Source organism: Dermacentor albipictus, chromosome 9 (genome assembly GCF_038994185.2).
Source record: "Dermacentor albipictus isolate Rhodes 1998 colony chromosome 9, USDA_Dalb.pri_finalv2, whole genome shotgun sequence".
Lineage (NCBI taxonomy): Eukaryota > Metazoa > Arthropoda > Arachnida > Ixodida > Ixodidae > Dermacentor > Dermacentor albipictus.
In genome coordinates this window covers 48,099,246-48,125,845 of record NC_091829.1, presented here as the reverse complement: position 1 = coordinate 48,125,845, position 26,600 = coordinate 48,099,246, and the positions used below count along the sequence as shown (strand labels likewise).

Sequence of the window (26,600 nt, the reverse complement as noted above, 5' to 3'; positions counted from 1 at the left end):
ATTGAGGCAGAGCTGGCCGGAGCCAGGTATTTTAGCAAACTGGACGCTAATAGAGGCTTCTACCAGATACCTCTAGATGTCTATACGTCCTGCATTTGCACGTTTAGCACACCGTTTGGCAGGTACCGGTTCCTGAGGCTTCCATTTGGGCTGAGTTCAGCGCCGGAGGTTTTTCAGAAAGCCATGAGTGATGCCCTGGACAACCTCTCAGGGGTGCGAGTCTACATAGATGACATCTTGGTACGGGGAGCAACCAGGGAGGAGCACGACGCCCGACTGAAGGCGGCGCTCAGAGCAATTGAGACTGCAGGCTTTACCCTTAACCCGGAGAAGTGTGTAGTGGCCGCTGACAAGATCAAGTTCCTAGGTGATGTCCTCTCTAAAGAAGGAATACGGCCCGATCCGGATGTGGTGCGATGCGTAGCCAGCATGCCCTCACCCACGTGCAAACAGGAGGTGCAAAGACTCCTAGGCGCAGTCAACTATTTCGGAAAGTTTTTGCCTTGTCTGTCTGAAAAAACACACATGCTACGCTCCCTCGTGAGGAAGGACAGTGAATTCGAGTGGACAGAGGCGCATGACAAGGAATGGAAAAACTTGTGCGGCATGCTATCCTCTGCCCCCTTGTTGGCCATTTTCGACACTCAGAGGCCCACTAAAGTGTCAACCGATGCGTCCAACTTTGCCTTGGGTGCTGCTCTCCTCCAGCTACATGAGGGGGGTTGGAGACCGGTGGCGCACGCCTCGCGTGTTTTAACGCAAGCAGAAACCCGGTATTCTCAAATTGAGAAGGAGGCACTGGGAATAACATTCGGCTGCGAACGCTTCAGAGAATTCATCGTGGGGTCTCATGTCACCATAGAAACAGACCATCAGCCCCTTCTAGCTATTGCGAAAATGGGACTGAATGAAATGCCCCCTCGTGTTCAGCGTTTTTTCTTGCGTCTGATGCAGTTCGACTTCACCCTGCAGTTCGTGCCTGGAAAGCAGCTCCTACTGGCGGATGCGCTGTCGCGTCTGCGGATCCCACCAGATTCAACTCGGGCAGAGGAATACGAAGATGTAGCCATACATGCTGTGAACGTACTTTCAACCCTCGTCAGTGACGCCATGGTAAAGAGGCTGCAGGCAGCGACGGCTGAAGATGAAGACCTCAGGCGAGTGATGACCGTTCTCGAGAATCATGAGGCCATTCAGGGGCAGTTATCGCCGGTGGCAGCAGAGTTGTCGGTTGTGAATGGTATCCTTATGAGAGGCGCTAAAGTAATAATACCTAAGAAGCTACGGAAAGAAATGCTGGACCGCGTGCACGAGGGGCACCTCGGGGTGAACAAGGCAAAGGCGAGAGCTAGAACCCTAATGTATTGGCCGGCTATGCAAAAGGACATTGAGGAAAAAACGTCAAAATGTGAGACCTGCTGTCGCTACGCGTATCGGCAGCCATCAGAGCCAGTGCTAATGAAGCCTGTCCCTTTGTTGCCGTGGTCAAGAATAGGGTTGGACCTGTGTGAGTATGCGGGAGTGCACTACTTAGTGGGCTATGACGCTCACTCAAACTACCCAGAAGTAGAACAGCTGACTCAAACAACGAGCCACCAAGTCATCCAGAAACTGGAAATGTGGTTTGCCAGGCATGGGATACCTTTAGAAGTGTGCACGGATGGGGGACCGCAGTTCTCCTCGAGGGAGTTCCTAGAGTTTGCCAAGCTATGCGACTTTCGACACGTGGTTTCGAGCCCGAGGTTTCCAAGGGCAAATGGGCTAGCCGGGAAAGGAGTGCAAGTGTTCAAAAGACTCCTGAAGAAAACAAAGCATGCTAATGAGCCTCTGTGGCTTGGACTTCTAAACTACAGGTCATCGCCACTAGAGGATGGAAGGAGCCCTGCGCAGCTGCTGATGGGAAGACAACTTCGAGGCCGTCTTCCAGACTTCTCCACCCCTCAGGCAACCGAGGCGAAGAAACAGACACAAAGGCACCGGCCAAGGCCGGAACTACCGCCACTCAGGACAGGAGACACGGCCCGCCTTTTAGAAGATCAGGGTTGGACTAACAGAGCCAAAGTAACGCGGCAGGTCACACCACGATCATATTTGATGGAAACCGAAGACGGGAGCCTACTGCGTCGAAATCGGCAGCACATCCTGCGGGCGGCAGAGCCGTTCCACTCGCCTAGTGACACGGCGGGCAGCCCCCACCATCCTCAGAAAGCTAATGGAAGCGGCCAAGAAACAAGCCCTGCAGGCACCCCAGAACGTCCACCAGCCTCTGGCCTGCACGACGCAGCAACTCCCATGCGCCGCATTGTGCGGGCAAGGAACCCGCGAGTGCGTCTAACTTACGATGAGAACTTCGAGCAAGAACCTGGGCCCTCACGTGGGAGTGAGGGAGGTGTAACGTAGCCCAGCCTAGCGGGAGCCCATTGCCCAGCCGGCAACCCTGAGCTCCCAAGAGGCTGTTGCGCGTTCTCGAGTCGTCGGCGTGCGTTGCAATAAAGCCAGTCTTTGTTCAGCACTCGCCTTGGTGTGCGTGTCGTTACTCACTCTCGTTACAACAAGGTCTGCCTAATGTGGGGGAGGGCGTGTCACACCTCAGTCCATATCCCGAATTTTGACGTCACTTGACCAAAGAAAACCTAGCATTCCTGATATACCACTGCCGAGCATTTGATTTATCTATGCATCTGCTCAAAGACTAACAGGTAAAATCACGGCAGAACTAGTTGACTCGACAGTATGTACAGGTAAGGTACTGAAAAGGATACGTGAAAGGGCTTGCGCTGTATTTGGCTACTAATGATGTCCTTTATTCGTGATGCAGAATACAGGAAGCAAAGCAAGTATAATGGGATTTACAACGATAATGGGGCTCATTCATGAGCTGCTTGAATTGCGTATTTACTAAACAGAAATGCAACAAGGCTTCCAGTCCTCGCTACATCACTTTGTGATATCTCAACCCGTGAAGATGTGCGCCTTTCTGCTTGTCGGCAATAGTATCTGCAGCAACGCGGCTATTAATATTTACGAGAATTTCGAGGAGAACATGACAACTTGCGAGGCACGTTCATTCACACTCCAGGACTGGCACTGTGATGCACGGATAGGATCCACAGTCGCACGACACGTAAGGCGAGTGTCGGCGCACGATACGTGAACTTGAGCAGCCAGTGGTGATTCGAACACGCTCCATCCCTGCGACCACGCATGCGATGAATCGCTGAGCCCGCCGAATGCCGCAACTTCTCTGGAAAGTTCAGATGATGGCCAATGTTAGTAGTTTCTTATGCACTCCTTCAGCTGATGTTGTTATGATTTTATTTGCCATCAGGTCAGTCAAAAGAAACCAAAAGGCCGGCATCAGGAGGCTTAAAAAAAAGAAATATATAGGGTTCAGTTGACAAGCGTTATCTTTTTTGGACGAAAGGTTCATTTGTACGGCAAAGTAGACAACACGTCCGACTTCAGCCACTTGAACAGGGTGCGTCTGAAAGGACGAGCCGTCTTGAAATACTTTACAAGACGACTTTGCAGTCGTCTCTGCAAGAGACTAGCGAGGAATTTTACAAAAGGACTAGTAAGTAGGTTGGCCAAATAGCGAAATGCTTCAATACTGTTCCAAGCCATCGTCTTCGACACCTGGCTCTAACCGCGAGTGGTGGCGACCCCGTGGCCTGGACTAAAGCCCCTTGATAATTTGAAAGTAGCGACACTCTCCTCTTCACGGCGCTTTCCTCCTCGATTTTCCTCGCCCGCCGGCTGCGCACGGCGTGCTATTCCTCCTGGGCTCCCCGGACGGGCCGCAGGATTCTATGGAGGTGTGTTATTTTGGGCCTGTTGCGCGCCCCAGTGGGGTTGAAAATTTTGATAAATACTTAGACCAGCATCGATAATGCTGGAGGCAACGTTTATGAGAAGGTTGGTTTTTTCTTAAAGCCGTATGAACGGGGTATACTGATTTAAAAGGAGCCTTGAGGCGAGTTCTATACACCAGACAATTTTTCTGCCACATGATCAGATGCTTTACTTCGTGCGTCTGATCTAGTATTGCTTGTGAGACATCCCTTTCTGTGTGGCTTATTAAAGGGAAGCTGCAACACTTTTCGAAAAAAATGAGTTCTCTGCGGCATTTTACAGTTTTGAGTCCCCTGAACACGAATATCTCGTTCAAAAAGGGCGGAAACAAGCGCAAGCGGCTGTTTTTTCATGAAAACGCGCACCAGCGCCTCAGGGTATCGCGCGAACGCCGCTGTTGCCCGTGATTGGTCGGAGCAGCTGTGATGTCAGTGGCGGCAGTCGCCGGTCGGCGCCGCCGTTTGAGAGCGTAGCACGCTGTTCTGTTCTGGCTGCATAGCTGAGTTGTAAGCATTATGGAACGTTCTCGCTGTCTCGGACAGCTTGTATTTTCGCCGTACATGTTCGAACCGACAGCCGATACGGAAAACGATGGCGGCAACGACGATGTTGAGTGTGCCACAAGCGAGAGCGATGTGTACACCTTCTCGCGCGCTGGAAATCTTAGCTGTTACGTATGCTTTTTTTTTCATGTAGCTGCACGTTCCAATGACGGGAGAAAAAATGCGCTAAAGTGTCACTGGGAACTTGCTGCTGGAAGAATGCCGAAGCACTAACTTCTCATTAGATTGTAAACACGGGTACAATTCCGCGATGTCAAGCACCTTGCCGCTGCTTGTCTGAAGTCCCGTGGTTTTCTGAGCGTTGATACACGATCGCGAACATAAGTGCCGCGTTTCAAAGCGCGCACATACAGTGCTGCGAGGTACAGTCATGGAAGTTGCTTATCATACACATCCAGATCGAGATGGTCAGGGGGATTATATGTGCAATATTCAGAATATGGTTCGACGACTTTGCGATTGTGGCTCGATCAAGAATCGGTATGCGCGCTCCATGCTAGTGTTGACATAAAGATATTAGGCAGTTTTAGCACCGCCGTATGGTAAACATGATAACTGCGACCGTACGTCGAATGTCACTAGGCAAGCCTATACTCCAATTTATACCTCAGGTGCAACGCTGTGGAAGCTACGCACGAAGTCCGGTTACCAAAATTTATTACTGCGCGCGTTTCCGTCTATGGTTCGCAGCGTGCCAGCGGCATTTGCTCGCGCGAGCATGCACGTGAAGCTGCCGCGACGGGCTGCAATTAAAGAATGCCGAAAAGAAAATTGATTTAAAAGAACGTGTTAGCAGCCGTATAAGTACACGGATTGTTTCTATGGGTAAATTCTTTTTTTTTTCATTCAGAACTGAGCTTATATATGAAAAGTTTTCTCAAAAATCGGGTCAAGAAACACCGAACTTTTTCTAAGTGCGAACGCAGCCACTGCAAGAAGCATCTCAGGCCTCCACAGCGTTGCACCTGATGTATGAAACGGAGTATAGCAACGCTAGCAACAACGCGTTTCCGCATTTGTCGTAAGGGTATCCGGCTATCGCGGAAATGGTCCGAGCACAGCACAGTTGATTTCGTCGGCACGAACTTATCTCTCCTCACCGCACTGCGCTGCAAGCTTCTTGTCCTTCGGGAACCTGTGAAACACCACATCGTCTCGCCCGCGTGTGTTCGCGCAGCCGATTGCTGCACAGAACGAGGGCATGTTGGGCGCCCTTGGCTGTAGCCACTCACGCAGCACAGAAGGAAAGAACAGTTTACGAAAATCGCAAAACAAACGTGAGCGGCGGCGGCGGCAAATCTCTCGTAGCGTCGTTCAGTAAAGCGCAGGACGGAAAGAGGCATGCCAGCGCATGCCAGCACGCCGGTCCGGCAGCTCGGTCCCCGCCAGTGACGTCACTCTCGCCGGTTCTCTTCTCTGGTAACCTCCTCACCCGGCGCTCCGGGAAGCGATGGGGGCGTGTCCGCGGGGGTGATTTAGAAAGCGATTTCCGCCCCTTATATTAACAAAACGAAGAAAAAAATTTCGGAACCGTAAATTATTAGGTCTGTTCTTCCCAATCCCAGCAATTCATGGAAATTGAAAACCGCTTCAGCTTCCCTTTAAGCGAAAGCCTTAGACCTCTGTGTCAAGGTCCCATTGTGAGCTACACAAAATATCACGTGACCGAAGGAAGGCGGGATGCGAACCAAAGCATGTGTAGCCGCGTATAAGAGATGATTAATGATTAGGAAAGTAATGATTGATTAGTGATTGTATTAAGATGAATTCGCGTGCATTAAGGATGATTAATGTGGATTAAAGTCAATGAAGGTGCATTAGGGTGAATGAAGATGGATTAAGGTGCATAAAGGAGGACTAGGTCGGATTAAGGTTGATGAGGTTAATTAGGGTGCATGAAGGTGATATGCATTGAGGACGATTCGAGTGGATTATGGTGGATTAAAGTGCATGAAGAAGAATAAGGGTAGATTAAGAGGAATTAAGGTGCATTAAAGAGGATTATGGTGTACTAAGGTGGATTAAATTTAATGAGGAAGCATTACGGTTGATTAAGGGGGATTAAAGTGCATTCAGGAGGGTTAGAGTAGATTAACGTCAATGAAGGTGGCTTAGGGTGCATTAAGGAGGACTTTCGTGGATTAAAGCGAATGAAGGTAGATTGAGGTCGACGAATGTGCATTAGGAGGATTATGGTAGACTAATCGGTCTTAATACTCAATGAATCCCAACTCACCTTAGTCCACCCTAATCCACCTTAATGCTCCTTCATCCACCTTAATACTCCCAATCCACCTTAATACAACCTACATCGCCCCTAATACAACTTAGCCTACCCTATGCGGTCTTAATCATCCTTTATCAACCCTAATCCATCAAAATCCGCCTTAATCCTCCTTCATCCACCTTAATCCTTATTCACACACTTTATTCCCACTAAATCCTGCTTAATGGTCCCAATCTACCTTAATACATCCTAATCAGCCTCTATCATACCTAATCCAGCTCCATGGTCCCTAATCCACATTAATCTACACTAGTCCATCCAAATCGGTCTTAATTCTCCTTTATCAACCCCAATTCGCCTTAATGCACATAAATCGACCTTAATATTCCTTTATCCACCTTAATCCTTGTTCATGCATCCCAATCGTTCTTAATACCCTTTCATCAACACTTCACTGTAATCCACTATAATCCGCCTTAATCCTCTTCCACGCACCTTAATCTTTATTCATGCATCCTAATCTTTCGTAATGCACTCTAATCCACCTTAATCTTCTTTAATGTACTCTAATCAACCTTAATCCTCTCTAATCCACCTTACGTCAACCACTAATGATTCATTAATTAACTTCGGTAATCATTCTCTTATACAGGGGTCGACAGGCTTTGGGTCCCCTCTGGCCTTCCTTGGGTCACGTGATACTTCCAGTTTACAACTCGATCTTGAAACATAAAGATCTAAAGGCGTTCGCCTTAAAACTTTAAAAAAGCTCAATTTTGACTAGTTAACGCTCATCACCTGCAATACTACGAGTATACTTGCCACTAATATTTTCAGCGCGCAAAACAGCATCAATAATACTGCGCTTCCGACTAAATAACAACAGTTAGCGACGTGCGAAGTGATGGAGCCGCCCCAGAATATTAAGCATACTGAGGACAACCGCAACAAAAACACTGGTGAGCAGGCCGGAAGAATGAAAAAGAAAATACAGCATTACGGGATGTTTTACTACGAGCTATAAGAAAGACTCCTCAGCTCGCAAACAACGCTGTTCTTTGTCGGAACAAAGTTCTTTCGGCCAATGTCATGCAGCCACTGCTTCCTACGCAAGCCGTCACGCTTTCATTGTGTTATCATAAAAACGGCATAACCATCTTCAGGCTTCTTGCTGCAGTAATATGCGCAACAGCCCGGCATAGCGCTAGCACATAGACCAGAAACACAGCATACAACGTTCGGTACGCCAAGCTGAAGCGCCGAGACAGCCGTGCACAGGAGGAAAATGACGCGAACGAAAAAGAAAAGCACAAGCAAAACTCAAGATCCGCGCGCTTCCAAGGGCAACGGCAGGGAGACCAATCGTCGTGCAGAATAACGGGGGCAAAACTGGTTGCCGCGGGGGAACGCACAAGGGGAGAGGAGGAGACGAGGAGGTCGCGCGGTGGCAGCAGAGTTCAAAGAGTGTCGCTACTTTCAAATTATCAAGGGATTTTAGCCTGGACTAAAGCCCCTTAAACTTCGTAAAGTAGTGCCACGCTTTGAAGAATGCCGCCTCCTCCTCGCGCGCTCTGGCTGAGGCCGCCACCATGTCGCTATTGGCGTAATAACATCACGTGGGCCCTCGCGCCTTGATTCAGCGCCATTTTTGCTCGAGAAGTGTCTACGGAGTGGCGAGGAGCGCATGTTGGCGCCGTCGCTACGCTCGAGCAGTGTAGGTGGCGCCACGGTCGAGGAGGGAGCGTGAAAGAGAGGAGAAACGAGGAGGAGTGAAGGCGGAGGAGGAGAGTGTCGCTACTTTACGAAGCTTAAGGGGTTTTAGCCTGGACGCGCAGTGCGCGCCGCCACTGGGCCTTGCTGCAGACCTACCCGGCCCGTCCACCGCAGTGGCACCGCTGCGCCCATGGCCTCGCCGTGCGCGCCTCGCGTCGGGCGGCGAGCGAGGTGCGTTGTTTCGCAACGTGCTCCCGGGCGTGCTCGTGTTCCAGGCGCTGCACGCGACCGCGGCCAACATCGAGGGCAACGCGGTCACCTCGTACTTCACGGAGGAGGCCACCGGCAGGACCGTGCAGGTATCGGCGATCGGGACGAATGGTGCGCTCCAAGGAAATGGTTCCGTCGAAAATTCAGTCAGGTCGAAGGACGTGCCTTAGATGTTCATCAACAATGAGCAAATGACGGTCACACCCAGTTACGCGCAAAGGGTCAAGATCGCATGTAGTGGGTATGACTGAGAGCTCACATCACTAATGGGGTAGGTATACTAGAGGGCAGGGACTTCACTCATAATTTCTTCACTTATGTGGGGTTTTACGTGCCAAAACCACTTTCTGATTATGAGGCACGCCGTAGTGGAGGGTTCCGGAAATTTCGACCACCTGGGGCTCTTTAACGTGCACCTAAATCTAAGTACACGGGTCTTTTCGCATTTCACCCCCATCGAAATGCAGCCGCCGTGGCCGGGATTCGATCCCGCAATCTCGTGCTCAGCAGCCTAACACCATAGCCACTGAGCAACCACGGCGGGTACTCATAATTTCTGCAGAGTAGCTGCTCGCTAACATTACCGGCTAGCTCGCTGCCATTTTACGACTCATAAACGGTGGAAAGTACGATGAGCTGGGGGCGATATTTTTTTTTTCATTTCGCTTCTATCGCGAAATTTTTTTTACATTTCGAACACCACGCCATCGCCGTGGTGTTCCCGCGCAACCAGGACGAGGTGCTCGGCGAGCTGGAGGCGTTCGAGCGCGACTTCCCCTCCGTGCCGGCGCTGGCGAACCACGCCACGGAATTCAACGTGGATGGCCAGTACGCGCCCATGAGCAGGCTCAAGATCATCCTGCTGCTCATCAAGCTGCTCGACTGAGCCCGGTGAGTGGTGCACGTCCGGGCTGTGAGATCTCGGTAGTCGCGCTCTAAATGTGGTGGCGTAAATATGCACATTTTTAATACTTTTTTTCTTTTACGTTTAAACTGCGTTTCTTTACTGTAAAGAAAGGCGATAGCCCTGCCAGACTTGGATCTTCTCACAATTTTCGCAGCATCGCAATATCACGATTTGATCACGGTCTTCAGGGGGGGGGGGGGGGGAATGCACTGTGAATGCTGTAACAACACTATCTAGGGCCAACTACCACCATTTATAGCGCATTAATTCCTATTTCGTCGAAATGACGCCGCTTACCTATCGGTGAAATTCGCGTTGTGGCAAGTCTACACGCATGCGTGCCACAGCGTACATTCTGCAAATGCATACACGTATACGCATACCATTACACTTCTATACTGTCTTGTCCACCTGTAGATGAAGCACACGTGCACAGTGCGAAACCACAGTGATATTTTGCTGTTGTAAGCATTTCTCTTCTATAGTTTTAAATGACGTATACGTAACGTGACGTGACGCTCATTTCGTCAGATTTGAGATGGCCTCATAAGCTAACGGGACGAGCTGTGGATATGAATCTTTCGAATGAACAAAACTGAACATTCAGATATATTATCGCAAACATTAAGGATGTTGTTTAGAGAGATTTACAGTGCCTCTCCGGTTCTCCCATTTTCTTCTCACTCAAAATGGTAATAACGGTCGTTTTTCTCCAGGTATCCCAAGTGGGACAGAGCTTCGTCACCAGGCCCTACGCCGCCCGCGGACCGAGCCGTCTGAATTGTATATAATATGTAAATTAGAGGTTGCCATAAAGGGAACCGCGCATCAGCGACGTTCGATCGATTGTTTGCCTACTTAACAAATTCGCGGATACGTTATACTTTTGCGAGAATTTTGCACGTGTGTGGTTAAACAGGTGTACTCTGTTTTAGTAACTGTGCTTTTAGGTACGGGTCAGTTGAACCAGTCATGGCGACGTCCACGGAAGTGTTCTTGGGTCGAAGTTCAGCCTATCAAGCTTGTCTTACGCTGTTCTGAGAGACGCCCGTTTCCTGCAGTCGACGTGGTCCGTGTCAGCTGTCAGTGCAGGGCTCTCAGTTCATGTCCATGAAATTGTTTACGAGTTGACGTGGAATTTATTACGTTCGCGCTTTGATGACGTATTGAACGTCCGTTTCACACAGCTGACACGGGCTGCTGATTGTACGTCCGTTTGAAAGGCAGTGCACCAGCCAGATTTTTCCGAGTCTTCGTCAACTGTCTTGCTCGTTACTGTGGCGCAGTCAGTGTTAGCTGTGCTCTTGTATTGTTCTCTGGCGGAATAAAGTCGTTGAAGTTGGCAAGTGTACGTTGGGTATGGTCCTGTAGACAGGGGAAGATTACGTGTGTGCGAGAACTCGTTCAACAAGAGTAACATAGAAAAAAAAAAAACCTTGGCAACCTGGCTTATGTTCAGTTGATTCTTGTACGAAACACGCGAATGGCGCGGACTGTCTAGCCAACGCTTCAAACAGTCTATATCTCACTTCAAAACTAGGCTGTCTCGAGAGTCTTTCTTTTCTTTTAAAATCTCGGATAAAAGATTTTGCGCTTATTGCTGACTCGTTCTTGCTGAGTTTTTCAGCAAGATTTCCGCATTTTTGACGCTGATGATTCACTGTAACGCATGACACTGTGACTCGAATTATATTTTAATGAAAAGGAAAAAAAGCCAAGTTACCTTTGTCGGTGCCTCCCGTAGGCATCTCCTGAGCGGTAAAAAAAATGAATTCGAAGGCAATGTAATACTCATTTACCAAACTTGGCCTATCGCTAACCTCGACAAGCATTCTTGCTTTTGGGGCGACTTCATTGGGATCCAGCCACAGGGATGCTTTTCTTGCAGTTTACAATTTTATTAGAGAGACGAAAAGAGTACCTAGCTGATTTTTTACAATTATCCATCGCTTCTACTATTTCATTTCTTTACGTTAAATTATTGTATCAAATTTCTTAACAATATCTTTATTGCAAGTCAAAATTAGTTCTATCGTACCACGCTCCACTATTCAAATCTAGCTTCTCTATACTTCTAACCGTACGGAAAACCGCCTACTTCTTGGTCAATCCCCCATAGTGGGTACGCGCCACTGTCTGGGACACAAGACAAGACAAGGCAATGTAGGAATTCCGGAAAAGAATGAGATTCGTAGAAACTTTAACTATGCCGTAGCACCGGAATAATCTTGTTCTTGCGTTGTACCAGAAGGTAAGATTCCTTCTGCAGTCGAATACGTGACAGTACTCCTTAAATGCTGCCTGTATTTTTGCTACAGTGTTTGGCGTTAGAAAGTGTACGCAGTTTTCCTTTTGCCTGTTCTCTTTCTTACTTAACTTCGCCATGCATTGTCAACTAAGTCAAGTAAGCATTCTGGTGAAACGTGTGTTACGTGTCGCTAGCACCTTCGCTGACGGTTGCGGGGAACCTTCGTGACAGAAATCCGCTGCATGCGTGTGCGCACACAAAAACTATCATCATCAGTGGCTAATACCCCCGTAAGCAAACAAAAAATGCACTGGCTCGCAACGCCGTAGGGTTCATGGCTACTCGCTTTGCGTAGGTTAGTTGCGATGACACGACCCCTGCGGTTGTCATCGGCGATTTCAGTGTGGATGTGTCGGGACCAGAAAGGGGGCGTTTCCTATTGCAGGCGTATCGCTTGTGATGCCACACCGATCTGGCCCCAACCGACCACCCAACGGCGTACGTGCATCGATCTGACATTACCAGAAAATGTGTTTGCAGTTGCGAGTAAATATATGCCGATCAGTATATACCATAGCGACCACAAAGCTGTTATGACTGCCGTTACTAAGTGAGAATGAGTGATTCAATAAAGTCTTTACAAGTTTTCTTACCACGATGTTTACAGCTCCGCTGGCCATCCACCATCGCAGGGCGCAATGACCTTGAATTGTTCTCTCTCTCTCTCTGTTCAAACAAACTAAAATGCGGCCCGCCTTACTCTTCAATAACAAATATTCACCCACTTGCTTTCATTCATTTATCCCTAGAATCGATCGCACCATCGTCGTTAATCCCTCAAATGCATTTTTTTACTCTACCCGCTTACTCGCCAATCTCCCTTAGTTCATATGAGAACGATACTGCACACATCCACAACGGGGCATTCGCCAAAAAGGTTCACACGCGCCGCTATCTTTCAAATCATCAACATCGCCACTATTCTCTGAGCAAGCCCGCAACGTGAGCGCGTGATCACGTGATCCGCGCAGAAGAAGAAATCTCTGGCTCGAGCGCCCTTCATCATCGAAGCCATCGTAGTTTTCAGCGCAAAGCTATCTGATGTTGCCGACTGATCTGCGACAAAAGCTTCAGTGCAACCCAAGGTTTCGTCGGAACTGACTTCGGCACTGTGATAAAGGCGCGGAAGACGTCAAGCGCCATGGAACCTAGGCCCACAGACAAGACTCCTAAGCAGGAGCCGCAGAGAGCGAACACCACCAAAACGGGCAGCAAGGGCAAGGCTTCGCCCAAGACCCCGGAGTCCAGGAAGGCGTCCCCGAAGTCAGGAATGTCGACGCCCAACCGATCGAAACACTCGAGCGAGCAGCGATACCTGGAACGGGGAAAGCCGCTGGGGGAACGTGCCTCTTCAGGGCCTGCCGAGCCACACGGCACCGTTCGCAAGGAAACTGCTGGCGAACAACACAAGGTGAGAGTGAATTCACTGCGACATGTAGCTGGACTCCTTATTTAGGCCTGATTCACGTAGGTCTCATACGTCCCGTCCCTTCACCTTTACGGCGCCGGCGTTTGTTAGGGGCACTTAGTCACCGCTGTCCCTTCGCGTATGGGACGTCGGCGATGACAGTTATGATCATTGGCGAACGCTGTGATATTCCGTTTTGTATAGGAGAACCCGGTGAAGAAATGTTCTGTGTAAGCTATATTGCCATGTTGCCGTGACGGTGATGACTGAGAAGTGGCGTAGCAAAAGGGGTGGGGGGGAGTAGCCGTGGGCCCCGGGTGCACGGGGCCAGCAGGGGGGGGGGCCCAGCTGCCAGACGACCTAGCTACGCCACTGTGACTGAGACAGGACCAGATGTGCGCCCTAAGAAGTTCACTTTTCATTGGTCGAGGTTGGAACTTATGTCGAGCGAAACAAGTAACATGTACTCAGACCAGAGCGACGACAGTGTTGAAATTTTAGCACTTTGTCTCCACATTCAGCGACGTTTTCGGTTTGTTTAGCGACAGAGAGAGAGAGAGACAACTTCATGTAGTTGCCTGCAGAACGACACCATGACTAAATGGCGCCGTGACGCGGGCCCTGCCGTCTTCTCAGCGGGTGGTCTCTACTCAACTCTCAGCGCGTGTTACTCCCGCGGTCGGTCGCCCTGAGGGGCAACGTTCCGTCGGTTTCGCTCGGCCTTTGTCTTTCAAGAGCCGCCGAGACCTGCTGGATGGCCCAGGTTTGGCTTTCGTGGTCGTAGCATTCCGCCGCAGCCGCGAGTCGCGGAGGAATCGTTGTACTTGTCGAAGCCTCATCGGGGAACTTGGTGCAATCCCATAGGATGTGCGTCAGGGTGGCCCTCTCCCGCTGGCACACGCGGCACACATCACTCACATATAATTTAGGGTATAGATGAGTCATTAATACTGGGGTGGGTAAAGAACCAGTTTGCAATTGTCTGAACAGCACTGCCTCCGCTCGGCTCAGCACCGGGTGCGGGGGTGGGAAAGTCCTTCGAGACAGGCGGTGGAACTGTGCAAGTTCGTTGAACGTTGTCATGCGGTCCTTGGCACTACACCACGTTGGACGGTCGGTTGCAGCGGAGCGGTTGGTTAGCGCTCGCGCCACTGCGTGTGCCGTCTCGTTGTGGTTATCGTGCTTCTCGGACGCATCGTTGCCCGCGTGCGCCGGGAACCACTTGATTCTAACATACCGATTCTGTCGTTGCAGGTCAGCCGAGCACAGAACGCGCACAGCCTCACCACACACTTTGCCCTTTGCATAATTCCGCACTGCACTTCGGGAATCGCACAACACCGTCTGACACCCGGGGTCGGCAATGGCCAGGGCAATGTCCACCTCCTTCGCCTGACACGCCTCGCGGACCCGTAAGCTCGCCGCTGCCCTCGTCGCGCCGGACGACGCCTCGATGACGGTAGCTACGAACGCCGCGTAGTCTCCCTGGTATTCTGCCGCATCCACGAACCTTGCGTGCTCGTCTTTGGCGTGAAAGTCGATGAGGGCCTTGGCCCTCGCCGCTCTTCTCTCCTTGTTATACTCCGGGTTCATGTTTCTCGGGATGAGGTCCACCCGAATCCGGCGCCGGGTTCCGTCCGGGACAGAAACGTCGCTACTCGCCGCTTTCGCTCCGGGCGTGAAGCCCAAGTATTGAAGTATGCGCCTGCCGGCTTACACTCGAATAGTCCAAGCGCCGCCTTGTAAGCTCGGCGTATCAGGGCGTTGATTTTATTCCTTTCACATTGCATCCAGTTGTGGAACGCTGCAACGTAGGTGACGTGGCTGATTACGAAGGAGTGCACAAGCCGAATCAAGCTTTCCTCCTTCATCCCGGCCTAGCGGTTGGCAACCCGTCTGATGAGACGTATTGCGTTGGTAATCTTGGCTGTAAGGCGGGAAATAGTCTCGCCGTTGCCCCGTCGCTTGTCTATGATCATGCCGAGCACCCGGATTTTGTCGACCTCCGGGATCACGTGGCCGTTCCTCGTCACGATCTTGATGGCCTCGTAATCCCTCGCTTCGCTCTTCTTACGTCTGACGTATTTCGGTGGTAATACCAGCAGTTCTGACTTGCTCGGTGATCAGATCAAACCGGAACCGTTCAGCTGGTCTTCAATCGCGTTGACGGCTTCTTGCAGCGTGCTCTCAATGTGACCATCGCTGCCTCCCGGAACCCACAGCGTGATGTCATCGGCGTAGATGGTGTGCCAGACGCCCTCGACGCGATAGAGTCGCTTGGCCACCCCGATCATAACGAGGTTGAATAACAACGGCGAGATGACCGACCCTTGGGGGGTCCCGACACTGCCGAGCCACTTCTCTTGGAGCCGTAGATCGCCGGCGCAGAGCTCGGTAGTCCGCCCCGTCAGAAAGTCCTTGATATAATTGTACGTTCTTGCGCCCATGTTGAGTCTGGACACCTGGGCTAGGATTGCAGAGTGCTTCAAATTGTCGAAGGCGCTCTGCAGGTCCAGCCCCAGAATGGCCTTGTTGTCTTTCATTAAGGTATCATCGTCAATTATATCTTTCTTCAACAGAATCATCGCGTCTTGGGTGCCGAGGGAACGCCGAAACCCGATGATCGTGGTGGGGTATAGGCCCGACTCCTCCAGGTAATCCTGCCACCTACACATGAGGACGTGCTCCAACACCTTGCCCACGCAGGACGTGAGCGAGATGGGCCGGAGGTTGTCTGTGTTCGGCGGCTTGCCTGGTTTGGGGATGAGTATGGTCTTGGCAGCCTTCCACTGCTGGGGCAATGACCCCGCACTCCAGCACTTGTTGTAGTAACCGGTGAGGTTTTCGATGGCCACATCGCTGAGGTTCTTGAGAGCTCTGTTCGAGATGTGATCCGGGCCGGCCGCCGACTTGCTGTTTAGTTCGTGCAGGGCCGCTCGCACCTCCTCGACGCTGATGTCGCGGTCAAGCTTCTCGTTGGCTTGACCGCCGTACTCAGGATGCCTTTCCGTGGGTGTAACCGGAAGGTACTTGCTGTTTATGCGTCTGATTACTTCAATTTCCCCGTTTTCCTTGACTGCTCTGTGAATGATCTTTGCGAGGCGGTTGCGTTGGTGGGACTGTTTTAGTCTCGTCGAGCAGATGCCGCATCAAGTTCCAGGTTTTGCCGCAATGCATCTGCCCGTCCACAGCATTGCAGATTTCGTTCCATTGTTGCGTGCAGAGCAGCAGACAATGAACTTCGATGGCGCGATTCAGCTCCGCCACCTTCTTCCTTAGGCGCCGATTTAGTCGTTGTTTCTTCCACCTGTTTAGGATAGATTGCTTTGCTTCGAATAAGTGCGCGAGGCGGCTGTCAACCTTGTCGACCTGCTCATCCGTTTCTATGATTTTGGTCGCCTCCTTGACCTTCCCCGCGATGTGGGCTGACCATTCTTCTATGTTCTCGATTTCCTCCATCTCCGTTGGTAACAGGCTACGGAAGGCATCCCAATCCGTAAAATTATGTTTTCTGGTGTCCTCCGAGGCCTTGACCTCTTCCGGTATGATGACCTCTACGATGTAGTGGTCGCCGCCGAGCTCTGACCCCGTGTTGCGCCAGGAGATATTCCCCTTCTCGTCGTTCTTCACGAACGTGAGGTCCGGCGTCGTATCCCTGGACACAGAGTTCCCAATCCTTGTAGGATCAGTCGGGTCTGTGACGAGGGTGAAGCCCAGGTCTAATGTGTCATGGAACAGGTCTCGCCCCTTGGCCAATTGCTTGTTATATCCCCATGCCGGGTGTGCCGCGTTGAAGTCCCCACAGGCGACGAGCCTGTGAGTCCCCGCCACGGTGCTGGCTCTGTGAAGGAGCGTCTTAAATTTTTGCTTCCAGTGTGAAGGGCTACTGTAGACGTTAAGCAGAAAGGTACTGTTCTTTTGTTTCTTGCCCGTAACGACCTCGATGAGAGTGTACTCAATTTTACTATTGTGCAACTCGTGCTCAATGAGGGTGAGTCCCTTGCGAACCAATGTGCATATCCCTCTACCGCCGCTGACCTTTGGAGACTTGGCGTATACCCGATAACCGGGTAGCGACACTGTATCAGTGCGAGCCTCTTGTATCATGATTATATCAGGCTTGCTTGCTACTTGTGTTATGTGTTGCTGCAAGACTGCCTTCTTGCTAGCGAAACCATTACAGTTCCAGTGCCAGGTCACGAGACCCTTCACTGCTGTAGTTGTTGTTGCTGGAGCGGCCATGATTGTTGCTGATTGTACTGCGCGTTATCTGCTGCATTTCATTCGTTAACTGCTGACACGTCCGCTCGATGACGGCGAACCTGTCGTTAATCATCGTGGTGAACGTTGTCTTAATATAATCTTCGAGCCCGTCAAGGTGTTCCTCGATTTGGTCGACCTTGTCTTTCAGGTTGTCCACCCGGTCGTTGAGCTTGTGCTCCTTCAGGTTCTCGATCGCTCGTCTCTTGGGTGCCGGTTCCTTCTCAGCGGATGTTGATGGTACAGCGCTGCTGATGCTGGGTGTTGGTTCACATGATACCGCTTGGGGCGTTTCGTTATTGGTGGAACGGGTAGTCAGAAGCTTCTTGATTTCCATGATCTCGTTTGTCATCTTGCTAATAGTGGCCTCTTGCCTACTGACTTTGGTCTCGAGCTCGTTGTTTTTGCGCCTGAGTGCCTCGTTGGCTTCCTTCAACATCCTCATCGCCTCGTCTTCCCTCGTCTTGCTGCTGTTGTTGCCATCGACGGTCTTGCTGGTGCTAATGGTCTTGGTCGTTGCGGTGGTCGCTGCGGTATTGGAGGTGGTGGTGGTGGTGGCACCCCCCTGTGCTTTCTTGGCAGCGTGCCTTGCTGCATCGGCCCAGCTCACGCGGTCACGTGACTGCGATCGCTTACCGCTAAGGCTACGCTGTCTACTCTCGCTGGCCCTGCGCTTCGAGGCGGAACGTGACGCTCGGCGACCAGCTGGGCCGGCAGGTGTTGCGGTTGCTGACATCAGCGATGGAAATCCCTCAGCTCTGAGCGATGCTCGTTGTTGCTGCTGCGCTTGTTATTCGGCCATCTTGCGCTCCCATTGTCTCCTTGTAACTACGTATGGGACCTTGAACCAATTCTTGCAGACCTTGTCACCGGTCAGATGTGGTCCTCCGCAATATCGGCAAGTGGGGGTACAACTATGGTCTTCCTTGGGGTCAACGGACCCGCAGGCAAAGCAAGCCCTCACGTGAGGGTTTGGACAAACGTCGCGGCGGTGGCCCACCTTTCCGCACTGCTTACATACATCGAATTGTTTTCGATATAGGCTGCACTTGGTGAGAACGGGACCATAGCACACGTAATTCGGGACCTTCAGGCTCTTGAAAGCCACGATGACTGTGGTCGAGACCAATCCTCTTCGCGCTGTCAGGATTGGGGGCTCAATCCCATCGCTCGTGGTCCTTTGCCAAGATTGGAGTACGGCATGAATTCGAAAGTAGCTGGCCCATGCCGTCGTCCAACTTATTTATGCTGAGGTTGTTGATGAAGTGAATAACTGCTTTTCATCGAGAACGAGGAAAATGGGTTTAATTACAGAAATTAAATCAGTCTAACATGACTGCTTGAGAAAAAGAGTATCAGTCCAACATGACTGCATGAGAGAAGTGACTCAGTCTAACATGACTGCTCAAGAGAAGTGTATCCAGCATTCGCACAACAACAGTTTTTATACACTCGGTCCGCCGGCCATACGAGGCGGCGACTGTTCGTTTACTCATCACCAACTCGCCGCTGCTCCACAGATCAGTTTACGTACACAAAGGCAACCGCGTTCTGATGCCCGACGCCGGCGTTGGAGGGGTGCCGTTCCGGGAAGTATCGGCGCCCATCGAGGGTAGCTCGTTGTCCTGCGTCTGGACGAGCATGAGAAGCACCAAAATACGGCTTCCCCACGGCAGCTTGTCCACGCGTGTCATATCAGGTCCACGTTGGGGAACTCCGAAACCATTGTTCACACACCGAACTCGTCCCGTCACAATGTCGATGGGGCTGGAGGAAGGCGGCGGTTTTCAGCACAAAGGCCGCTTCTTCGAACGCCTCCTAGCTGCAGTGACGGAGAGGGTGCGGAATGCGCGTCTTGCCCCCTTGTCGTAATTCAGTGGCGATCCTGCCCTGCAGCTCGCCATTCTTAACAGCGAACGCCTCCTAGCTGCAGTGACGGAGAGGGTGCGGAATGCGCATCTTGCCCCCTTGTCGTAATTTGGTGGCAATTTTGCCTTGTAGCTCGCCATTCTTAGCAGCGCCAAGTGCCAAGGGATTTTTCGAGTTTACAATGTTCCGGTCGATTGCGGCCGTGGAGTCCTCTATCGGGATACCTCTAATAATGCCTTTAACGGTGCCATATGGCTCGGTTTGATATGCGCCAACCACGTGTTCCTTGCCATCAATGCAGATCGATTTTATCTCGGCGTAGCGTGAAGCACGTATATCGTCGGGGATACTCACCACCATGATGTTTTGTTGCAAGTTGGGGCAGAAGGTGTCCGCTGCTCCGTCCTCCCTTGATACGTTCACCGCCGTCATGATGGCTGATGCCACGGTGGCGGTCTGAGTTCTCGCGATGTTAAGGCCTCCCCGAGGCCGCACTATCACCTTGGTCTCCTCCCTCGGTAGAGCGTCCGGCATCCTTGCTGTCCTCGTCACCGAAGCGTTCACGTTCCTGGCAAAGTTCTTCGTCGTAGGTCTTGACTGGCGAGCGGCAGTCCCCTGGCTGGCCAAGTTCTTTATACGCCGGCCTACATGCGACCAGTCTGCATCGTCGTTGAATTCCTCGGTAGAAATTTCTTCCCCTTGAAATTCAACACACATCTGGCTAACGCCGGAATTCGCCGGGTCCCGAACAATGGACGTCTCCATCTCGGTCGACAAATGTTTTCTATATAGCGACCAGCGACATTTCTTGACGATATGACAGAACGATTGGTGACTTGCTTGCACAGAAAGTTGCTTCTTAAGTGGCTTTCTAAAGTACACTTTAAAGTTCAAAATCTGCAGGTATAGGTAGAAGAAATAGGTGGTAGGGCGTGTGGGCTTTGTGACCAAACGCTGTGGTTAATTGCGCCGATGGATTTCAACTGCGCTCTTTATTAAACCCATTGCCCAAATGCTGTTGGCACTGTATTGTTTTAGTAAATACGTATCATTGGAGGTCATTCGCAAACGTGGCAGTAACTTATCGAAATTTACTGCAGTGAATTTTATGGCAGCAATTAGATCAGCTGCAGAAAGGCGTACATATCGGAGCGACTGGGTTGGTTCTCGGGAATCTGCACGCGCTGCTTCCACTCCTACAAACCAATAATGCAGGATAATCGGGAGCACAAAGGAGCAGTAACGTAGTGTTTGACCTTTATAACGGTCGCGTAAACATCACCGCGGTACGATAACGATACGGGTGTCGTCGTGGATTATCGATGTTCTTCAACATCATCATCATCATCATCAGCCTGGTTATGCCCACTGCAGGGCAAAGGCCTCTCCCATACTTCACCAACTACCCCGGTCATGTACTAATTGTGGCCATGTTGTCCCTGCAAACTTCTTAATCTACTCCGCCCACCTAACTTTCTGCCGCCCTCTGCTACGCTTCCCTTCCCTTGGAATCCATTCCGTAACTCTTAATGACCATCGGTTATCTTCTCTCCTCATTACGTGTCCTGCCCATGCCCATTTCTTTTTCTTGATTTCAAGTAAGATATCATTTACTCGCGTTTGTTGGCTCACCCAATCATGTTCTTCAACGAATTCCGACAAGAATAAAAATTTCTGGCACAACGTAGAACAAGTGCTTCATAGCCCTCGGAAAACCAGGTTACCTGTGATTTTTTCTTAAACCATGCTAGGGGTATTTGCAACCTTACAAGGCGGTAGCAAAAGCATAATTTCACTTGTAACCGTTCGTATGTCTGTAACTATAGTAAGGCCGCCCCGGTGGCTTAGCGACAATATGCCGTTACGCTGCCAAGGTCGAGGGCGCGATGTCAAATCTGGGCGCGGTGGCCGCCTTTCGATGGGGGCGAAATGCAAAATAGCCCGTGTACCGTGCCTTTGGTACGCGTTAAAAGACCCCAAAAGGACAAAATTAATTCGGAATCCCGCGCTACGGCGTACCTCATAGTAATATTGCGGGTTTGGCACACAGAACCCAACAATTTCATTTCAATTAGTGAAGTAAAGGTCCTCTGCTACACCCTTCTTTTAAGTTCGACGTCACTTCCTAATCATCTACACGGATACTATAGATGAAAATGAAATGATTAGGTTGATGCGTTACGTCATCTTCGCCCATATAATGAATTGTTCCAAAGCGCCTATACAATATTGAAAATTCACGCTATACGGTTCAAGCGACCGTGGCTTTACAGCAAGATCTCGCGAAACTTTAATGACTTCTTCGTCTAAGTTTGGTGACACACTCAAAAAAAAAAAAAGTGGCAACGCTGCTCGTCGGTTCCAGCGTAATCGATTGTGCTCGCAAATGCGTTCAGGAACGCACGCGATCTGGTGAGACAGGGCTATTCCTCACTATATAGAAACGTAGAGAACATTCGAGGGAGCACCGATACATTAACGCGCATCCTTCGCTGAGCGATTACATTATAACAATGATTGGCCGGTGAAAAAAGATCGACAAAAGCCATTAACGATTTACACGCGCGCCTAAATGATCTTACTGCCTATTTTCCCGGGATTGCGCTCTTCGCTAGAATTGTACGTCATATGTAGTAGCGTACTTAGAAATGAAAAGAAACAAAGGTGTCTTATGAAACAAGACGGCGGGAATATTTAGTGGCAATTCACGAGGAGCATTTGAAATCTTGAGAATTCTGATTTATATACGGAATCAGTGCAACGGCATTGACGAGTTAGTCAAGCACTCGGGAATGCAAGGCTCGCTAAATTGTATTGAATGTGTTGAGTGTGCACACACAACGTACGTGAGCACTGGGTTGCCTTCTTAAGGTCGTCGTGTGACAAACGGGTTGAGACAGTTTTCCTCCAGCGCTGACAACAGTGTACGGCGTTTTTTGCTACGACCAGGAGACCACGCCAGTGACCCCGCAAGACCGGCTTTCCAAAGCACCGACACCTCGACCGGAAAGTGGAACGGAATCTCCGGTCGGGTCACGGCAGAGAAACGCAGTTCCGGCCAACCAGAACATGGTTACCGCTGGTCGCGAAGGCAAGGGTAAAAGATCGCCACTAAGAAGTCGCAGTCGTACACGGAGTGCGGTACCGACTCCGGTACCGACTCCGGTACCCGGCAGCGCGGTGATCGCCAGCGTCAGCGCCGCCGTAGCGTCCAAAGAACCCCGGCCAACCTACAGCGTGGAAGATACGCATACTCCCGCGACTCCAGTCGCTGGCCAGCAGGTTCTACCCGAGCAGCACCCGAGACCCGAGAGTGCAGCCGTGCCAGCTCCTGGCACGAAACAAGGCCCACAGATCTCGGAACCACCCGTGATAGTCCCGGTGAAAGACCCCCATGAAGCGGGCAGGCCTTGGGAGAATCCACTCATGGTGAGCTATGTTAGTTCGCCCGCACCATGCTACTATCAGCCCTATGCGGTGCACTCGAGCAACGACTCATTATTCGGCGTGAAGATTCGGAGGCGAAGGAGATTTGGAGTTCTGTGATCGATGCGGCTCGACGTACAGCCACTTTTGTTACGTGTAAGGCGATTCGTCTCCATCGTATCCCACGTGTTATTGTTGCGTTAAGCCAGAAAGACAGAAATGCGTGTAGTGAGTGAATGCTGCCTTGGAACCCATGACGACCTCGCACCATGTGAAAAGTACCGCCAGTCAAATAGCAATCAAGTGCACTTTTGTTCAATGATTTAACTGTCAATTGTGAAGGACTGCGAAGAGAAGATAACGAAGGCTAACGAAGGCACCCGCCATCGTTATTGTCTTACTGACAATAACGATGGCGGGTGCCTTGGCTTGGCAAGAACGTGGCTTGGCAACTGCATTTTAGAAACGACTGCTTTCGTAGGACACGTATTCTTCGTAATTTACGGGTATGCACGGCGCCAAAGCCAAACGATTCACGCTTCCACAACGCCCGCCCGCAAGCTCACGTGCTTCTCATTTCGGAGTTTCCCATTTGTTTCAGAGCCTGTACACGCCCGAGGGTGGCTTGCAGCCGATGGCCTACGCCGTGTTCGCCTTCATCTGGCTCGCCTTCGTGGCTCTGCTGTTCTACTTGTTGATTCGGCAGAGCTCCGAAAGGGCCCACGGCGCCTGCGATACACTGGCGTGCGAGTCCTACTCCAGGCTGCTGCTCGCCTCCACCAACTCGTCGGTCAAGCCGTGCGAAAGCTTCAGCCGCTACGTCTGCGACGGCTGGCGCAGCGGCCACGACTTGACCGTCGGCGAGGACACCATTCTCGCGGCACTCGACGGGGTCTATCGTTCGGCGGCGGGCAGCGAGATGCCGGCCAACGGTCAGAATGCGACGCAGCGCGCGACCGCCTTCTACCTGAGCTGCGCGTGCGTCGGCAGGGGCGAGTGCGACGAGCTGCAGAAGGTGAAGGCGGCGCTGCGAGAGGCGGGCATCGTCTGGCCGCACAGGGCAGGCAGTCCGGCTGTCGTGAAGACGCTGCTCTACACGTCGATGAGACTGCGCTGGCCCAGCCTCCTCGACCTCGAGGTTGTGCCGCGCGAGAGGGACACTCACATTTACCTACGAATATCGCCATGGTTCTTTAGCCTAAGTTCCAAGCTCGCGGAGCACCAGCGTTCGCCTGGCGCTCGGAAGCGATACTTCGACGTTCTGAGATATAACTTCAAGAGCGAAGGAGACATCGTTACGGATGAAGACATCGTGACATTTGAGGATACCCACAGCGTGGAACTTGGCATTGTGCGCGCTTTAGGTAGCTACCAGAGCACAAGAGACGGCGGGACAACCAGTGACTTGTACATGTACTGGACGACCAAGGGCTCTCATGCGATTTGGATTGACGCTTTGCGTGAATACGGCGTCGAGGTGGGCGAAAATGATGAGATCGTGTTCATTACCAATACTCCCACTTTCGTGACTCGTTTCCACGCGAGGTGGGATCAATACCATGAGGATAAAATGCACATGTTCCTGTCCTGGGGCACCGTCCAGGTGGCGGCACTGTTCTCGAACCAGATGTTGCAGGCCAACTTCTACGGCAGCGCGTCAAAAGCAAGGGTCAGTCATGGCGCGTACTGCTTCAGCAAGACGCTCCTCTTCGTTGGCGACGAGGCACTTTACGCGTAAGATAATTTGTGTGGCTCATAGAAGTACCGCGGGTGTCTCAGCTAACTTGTGACAAACGTTTAAAAACATCATGTATGCGCTACGCCTATCCAGCATTCCTTGGTGTTTTCTTTAGTGACCCCAAATACTTTTGCTGTGAGCTTATGTCAATAATTATTAAATTTTTATCTAACCGAAATGAAAATACTGATATAGGCTAAATATTGCTGCAACATAATTGTTACGATACTATGGTAAGATTACTCCACATATCACCTACGGTTTGTTAAGGGCAAATGAGCTGCACAATTTCATACGTGGACATATGTTGCCCTAAAGTTTGGTCATAGATGGTAATGTGAAACACCAATCTATTTGAAATGTATTTAGTTATAAGTAGTCCTTGCAGATGGTTACTTTTCACGTAACTTTCTATAAACGAAACAAATTCGCATTGGCCGCATTGTCACGCGTAGTTTTATACCAACTCATGAAACATACATTAAGCTACACGTGGCAAATTAACGCAGAATTCCGTCAGATTTGGAACGCGTCTTCAGAAAGCAGGTTTTCTTTGCCGTCGGCGTCTAGCCAAGAACATCAGTCAAGATTAAAACAAAATTTGCGTTTCTTAGGCATCTAACATGATTTTACATTAGCTTTGCTCCACCCGTTTGGAGATGATCCAGCGGTGAAGGAAGCCGTATAGCTGTCCTGCGTCCAGAATCTGAGCACGCTCACAAAGACGAAGCTGCCCTTCAGGTACCGGAGAGAATTCCTGCCAGAGGAGTCGGTTCCCGTGGCCGAGACGGTCGTCGCGGACGTTCGCCGAGCCCTGGAACGCCGCGTTGGCCGTTGGAGTCGATACGACCGCAGCGTCACCATCGTCGGCGACTGGCTCTCCACGAGAACAGCGCTCAAGTACCTGCACAATGAGCGCAGAGCCAACGCCAGCGCCGAGGCCCTGCAAACGAGTGCGTCACCGCTTCCCTTGATCTCGCAATACTGCAGCTCAGCTGTGCATCCGTAATGGTAACAGCGCGAACAGGACGGCGACCTGTGCCCTTTCGTCCTGTGCCCTTTCACGGATTGAAAGGGCACAGGACGAGCGCTCGTCCTTTCACCCCGCCGCCATCTTGTTCGCGCTGTTACCATTCCGAATGCATACCAACTTGCCCAACTTTCCACTTTAATGCAGCTATGCAATCGCAATGGCATTATGCACTCTACGCGACATATACTTAGCTCGAAAGGCCGCGGAGGCCCATTGGCTTAGCCATTCTGCTCTAATTTCGTGGTCGCGGATTTGATTCACACGCCTGGCGGCCACGTCGGCGAACCCTGTGTGCTGGCAACTGCTGACTCAGAGCCCCATTGTTGGTTCGTAACATCAAAGCAATTAGGTCAGTCAGTCTGGACGAGTGTGAATAATTACGAGTTTGGTGCCAACCCCTGCACGACCACGCCATATCGTATAAAAAGCCATGTCAAAAACTGTCGTATGGTTTTATGGAGGCTCATTGCCCAACCAACTGCGTAATAAATAGTTATGCAAAGTATAATTGATTTTTATGCGAAGCATACTAGCCGCACAACCACACTCTTCCTTGCTGCGCCGCGCGCGGCCGCGTAGCTACCATATGACGTTATAACAGCTGCAAAAGCGGAGGCTCAACTTGTGCGCTCGCTTGCGGCCGCCTAGCTACATAGCCGGGTCTCAGCTCGTGCGCTCGCCTGCATGAGCTGTTTCTTCGTCTAGCCGAACCAAATATAGCCAAGCAACAGCAGTTCACCAGGCTAAACAGTGGTTCAAGAATTAAATAAAGGCTAGTATGATTCGCATCCTGGGCTTAACCTTAGCTAAGCCACAGCCATTTTTTTATTAGAAATATAGGTATGCTTGTTGGGGCACGAAAGAAACGCGAAAATTTGGGTTCTGAGAAAATATGCAACACAGAATTGAAATACCTCTAGCGCTCACAAATGAAACAAATAAAACAACTAAAAGTCACCAAATTAGTAGCATGTCTCCTCCTGATTCTTGTTTTTGTCTAATCTTGTCCATCTGACACATAATTTA

At 50.9% G+C, this 26,600-nt stretch overlaps 2 protein-coding genes across 2 annotated transcripts in view; both read left to right on the top strand.

The window, feature by feature from the left end:
* Positions 1 to 2,733: 2,733 nt before the first annotated feature.
* LOC135916171 (uncharacterized) lies at positions 2,734 to 10,363 on the top strand. Its single transcript, XM_065449435.1, has 4 exons — positions 2,734 to 2,741; positions 8,465 to 8,714; positions 9,359 to 9,516; positions 10,249 to 10,363. The coding sequence occupies exons 1-3, from the start codon at positions 2,734 to 2,736 to the stop codon at positions 9,509 to 9,511; spliced, it is 411 nt and encodes a 136-aa protein (XP_065305507.1). The 3' UTR covers positions 9,512 to 9,516; positions 10,249 to 10,363.
* Positions 10,364 to 12,076: 1,713 nt separating this feature from the next.
* The window catches only part of LOC135916195 (endothelin-converting enzyme 1-like), a 32,883-nt gene continuing 18,359 nt past the window's right edge, over positions 12,077 to 26,600 (top strand). The window contains exons 1-4 of the mRNA XM_065449477.2: positions 12,077 to 13,251; positions 22,327 to 22,806; positions 23,405 to 24,537; positions 25,283 to 25,494. Of these exons, the coding sequence (XP_065305549.2) occupies positions 12,982 to 13,251; positions 22,327 to 22,806; positions 23,405 to 24,537; positions 25,283 to 25,494 (2,095 nt within the window). The 5' untranslated portion in view covers positions 12,077 to 12,981. The remainder of the gene's footprint in view (positions 13,252 to 22,326; positions 22,807 to 23,404; positions 24,538 to 25,282; positions 25,495 to 26,600) is intronic.

Coding starts and splice junctions, on each gene's coding strand:
- LOC135916171 (XM_065449435.1), top strand. Junction 8,715..9,358: donor CCACCGGCAGGACCGTGCAG/GTATCGGCGATC, acceptor CCGCGCAACCAG/GACGAGGTGCTCGGCGAGCT.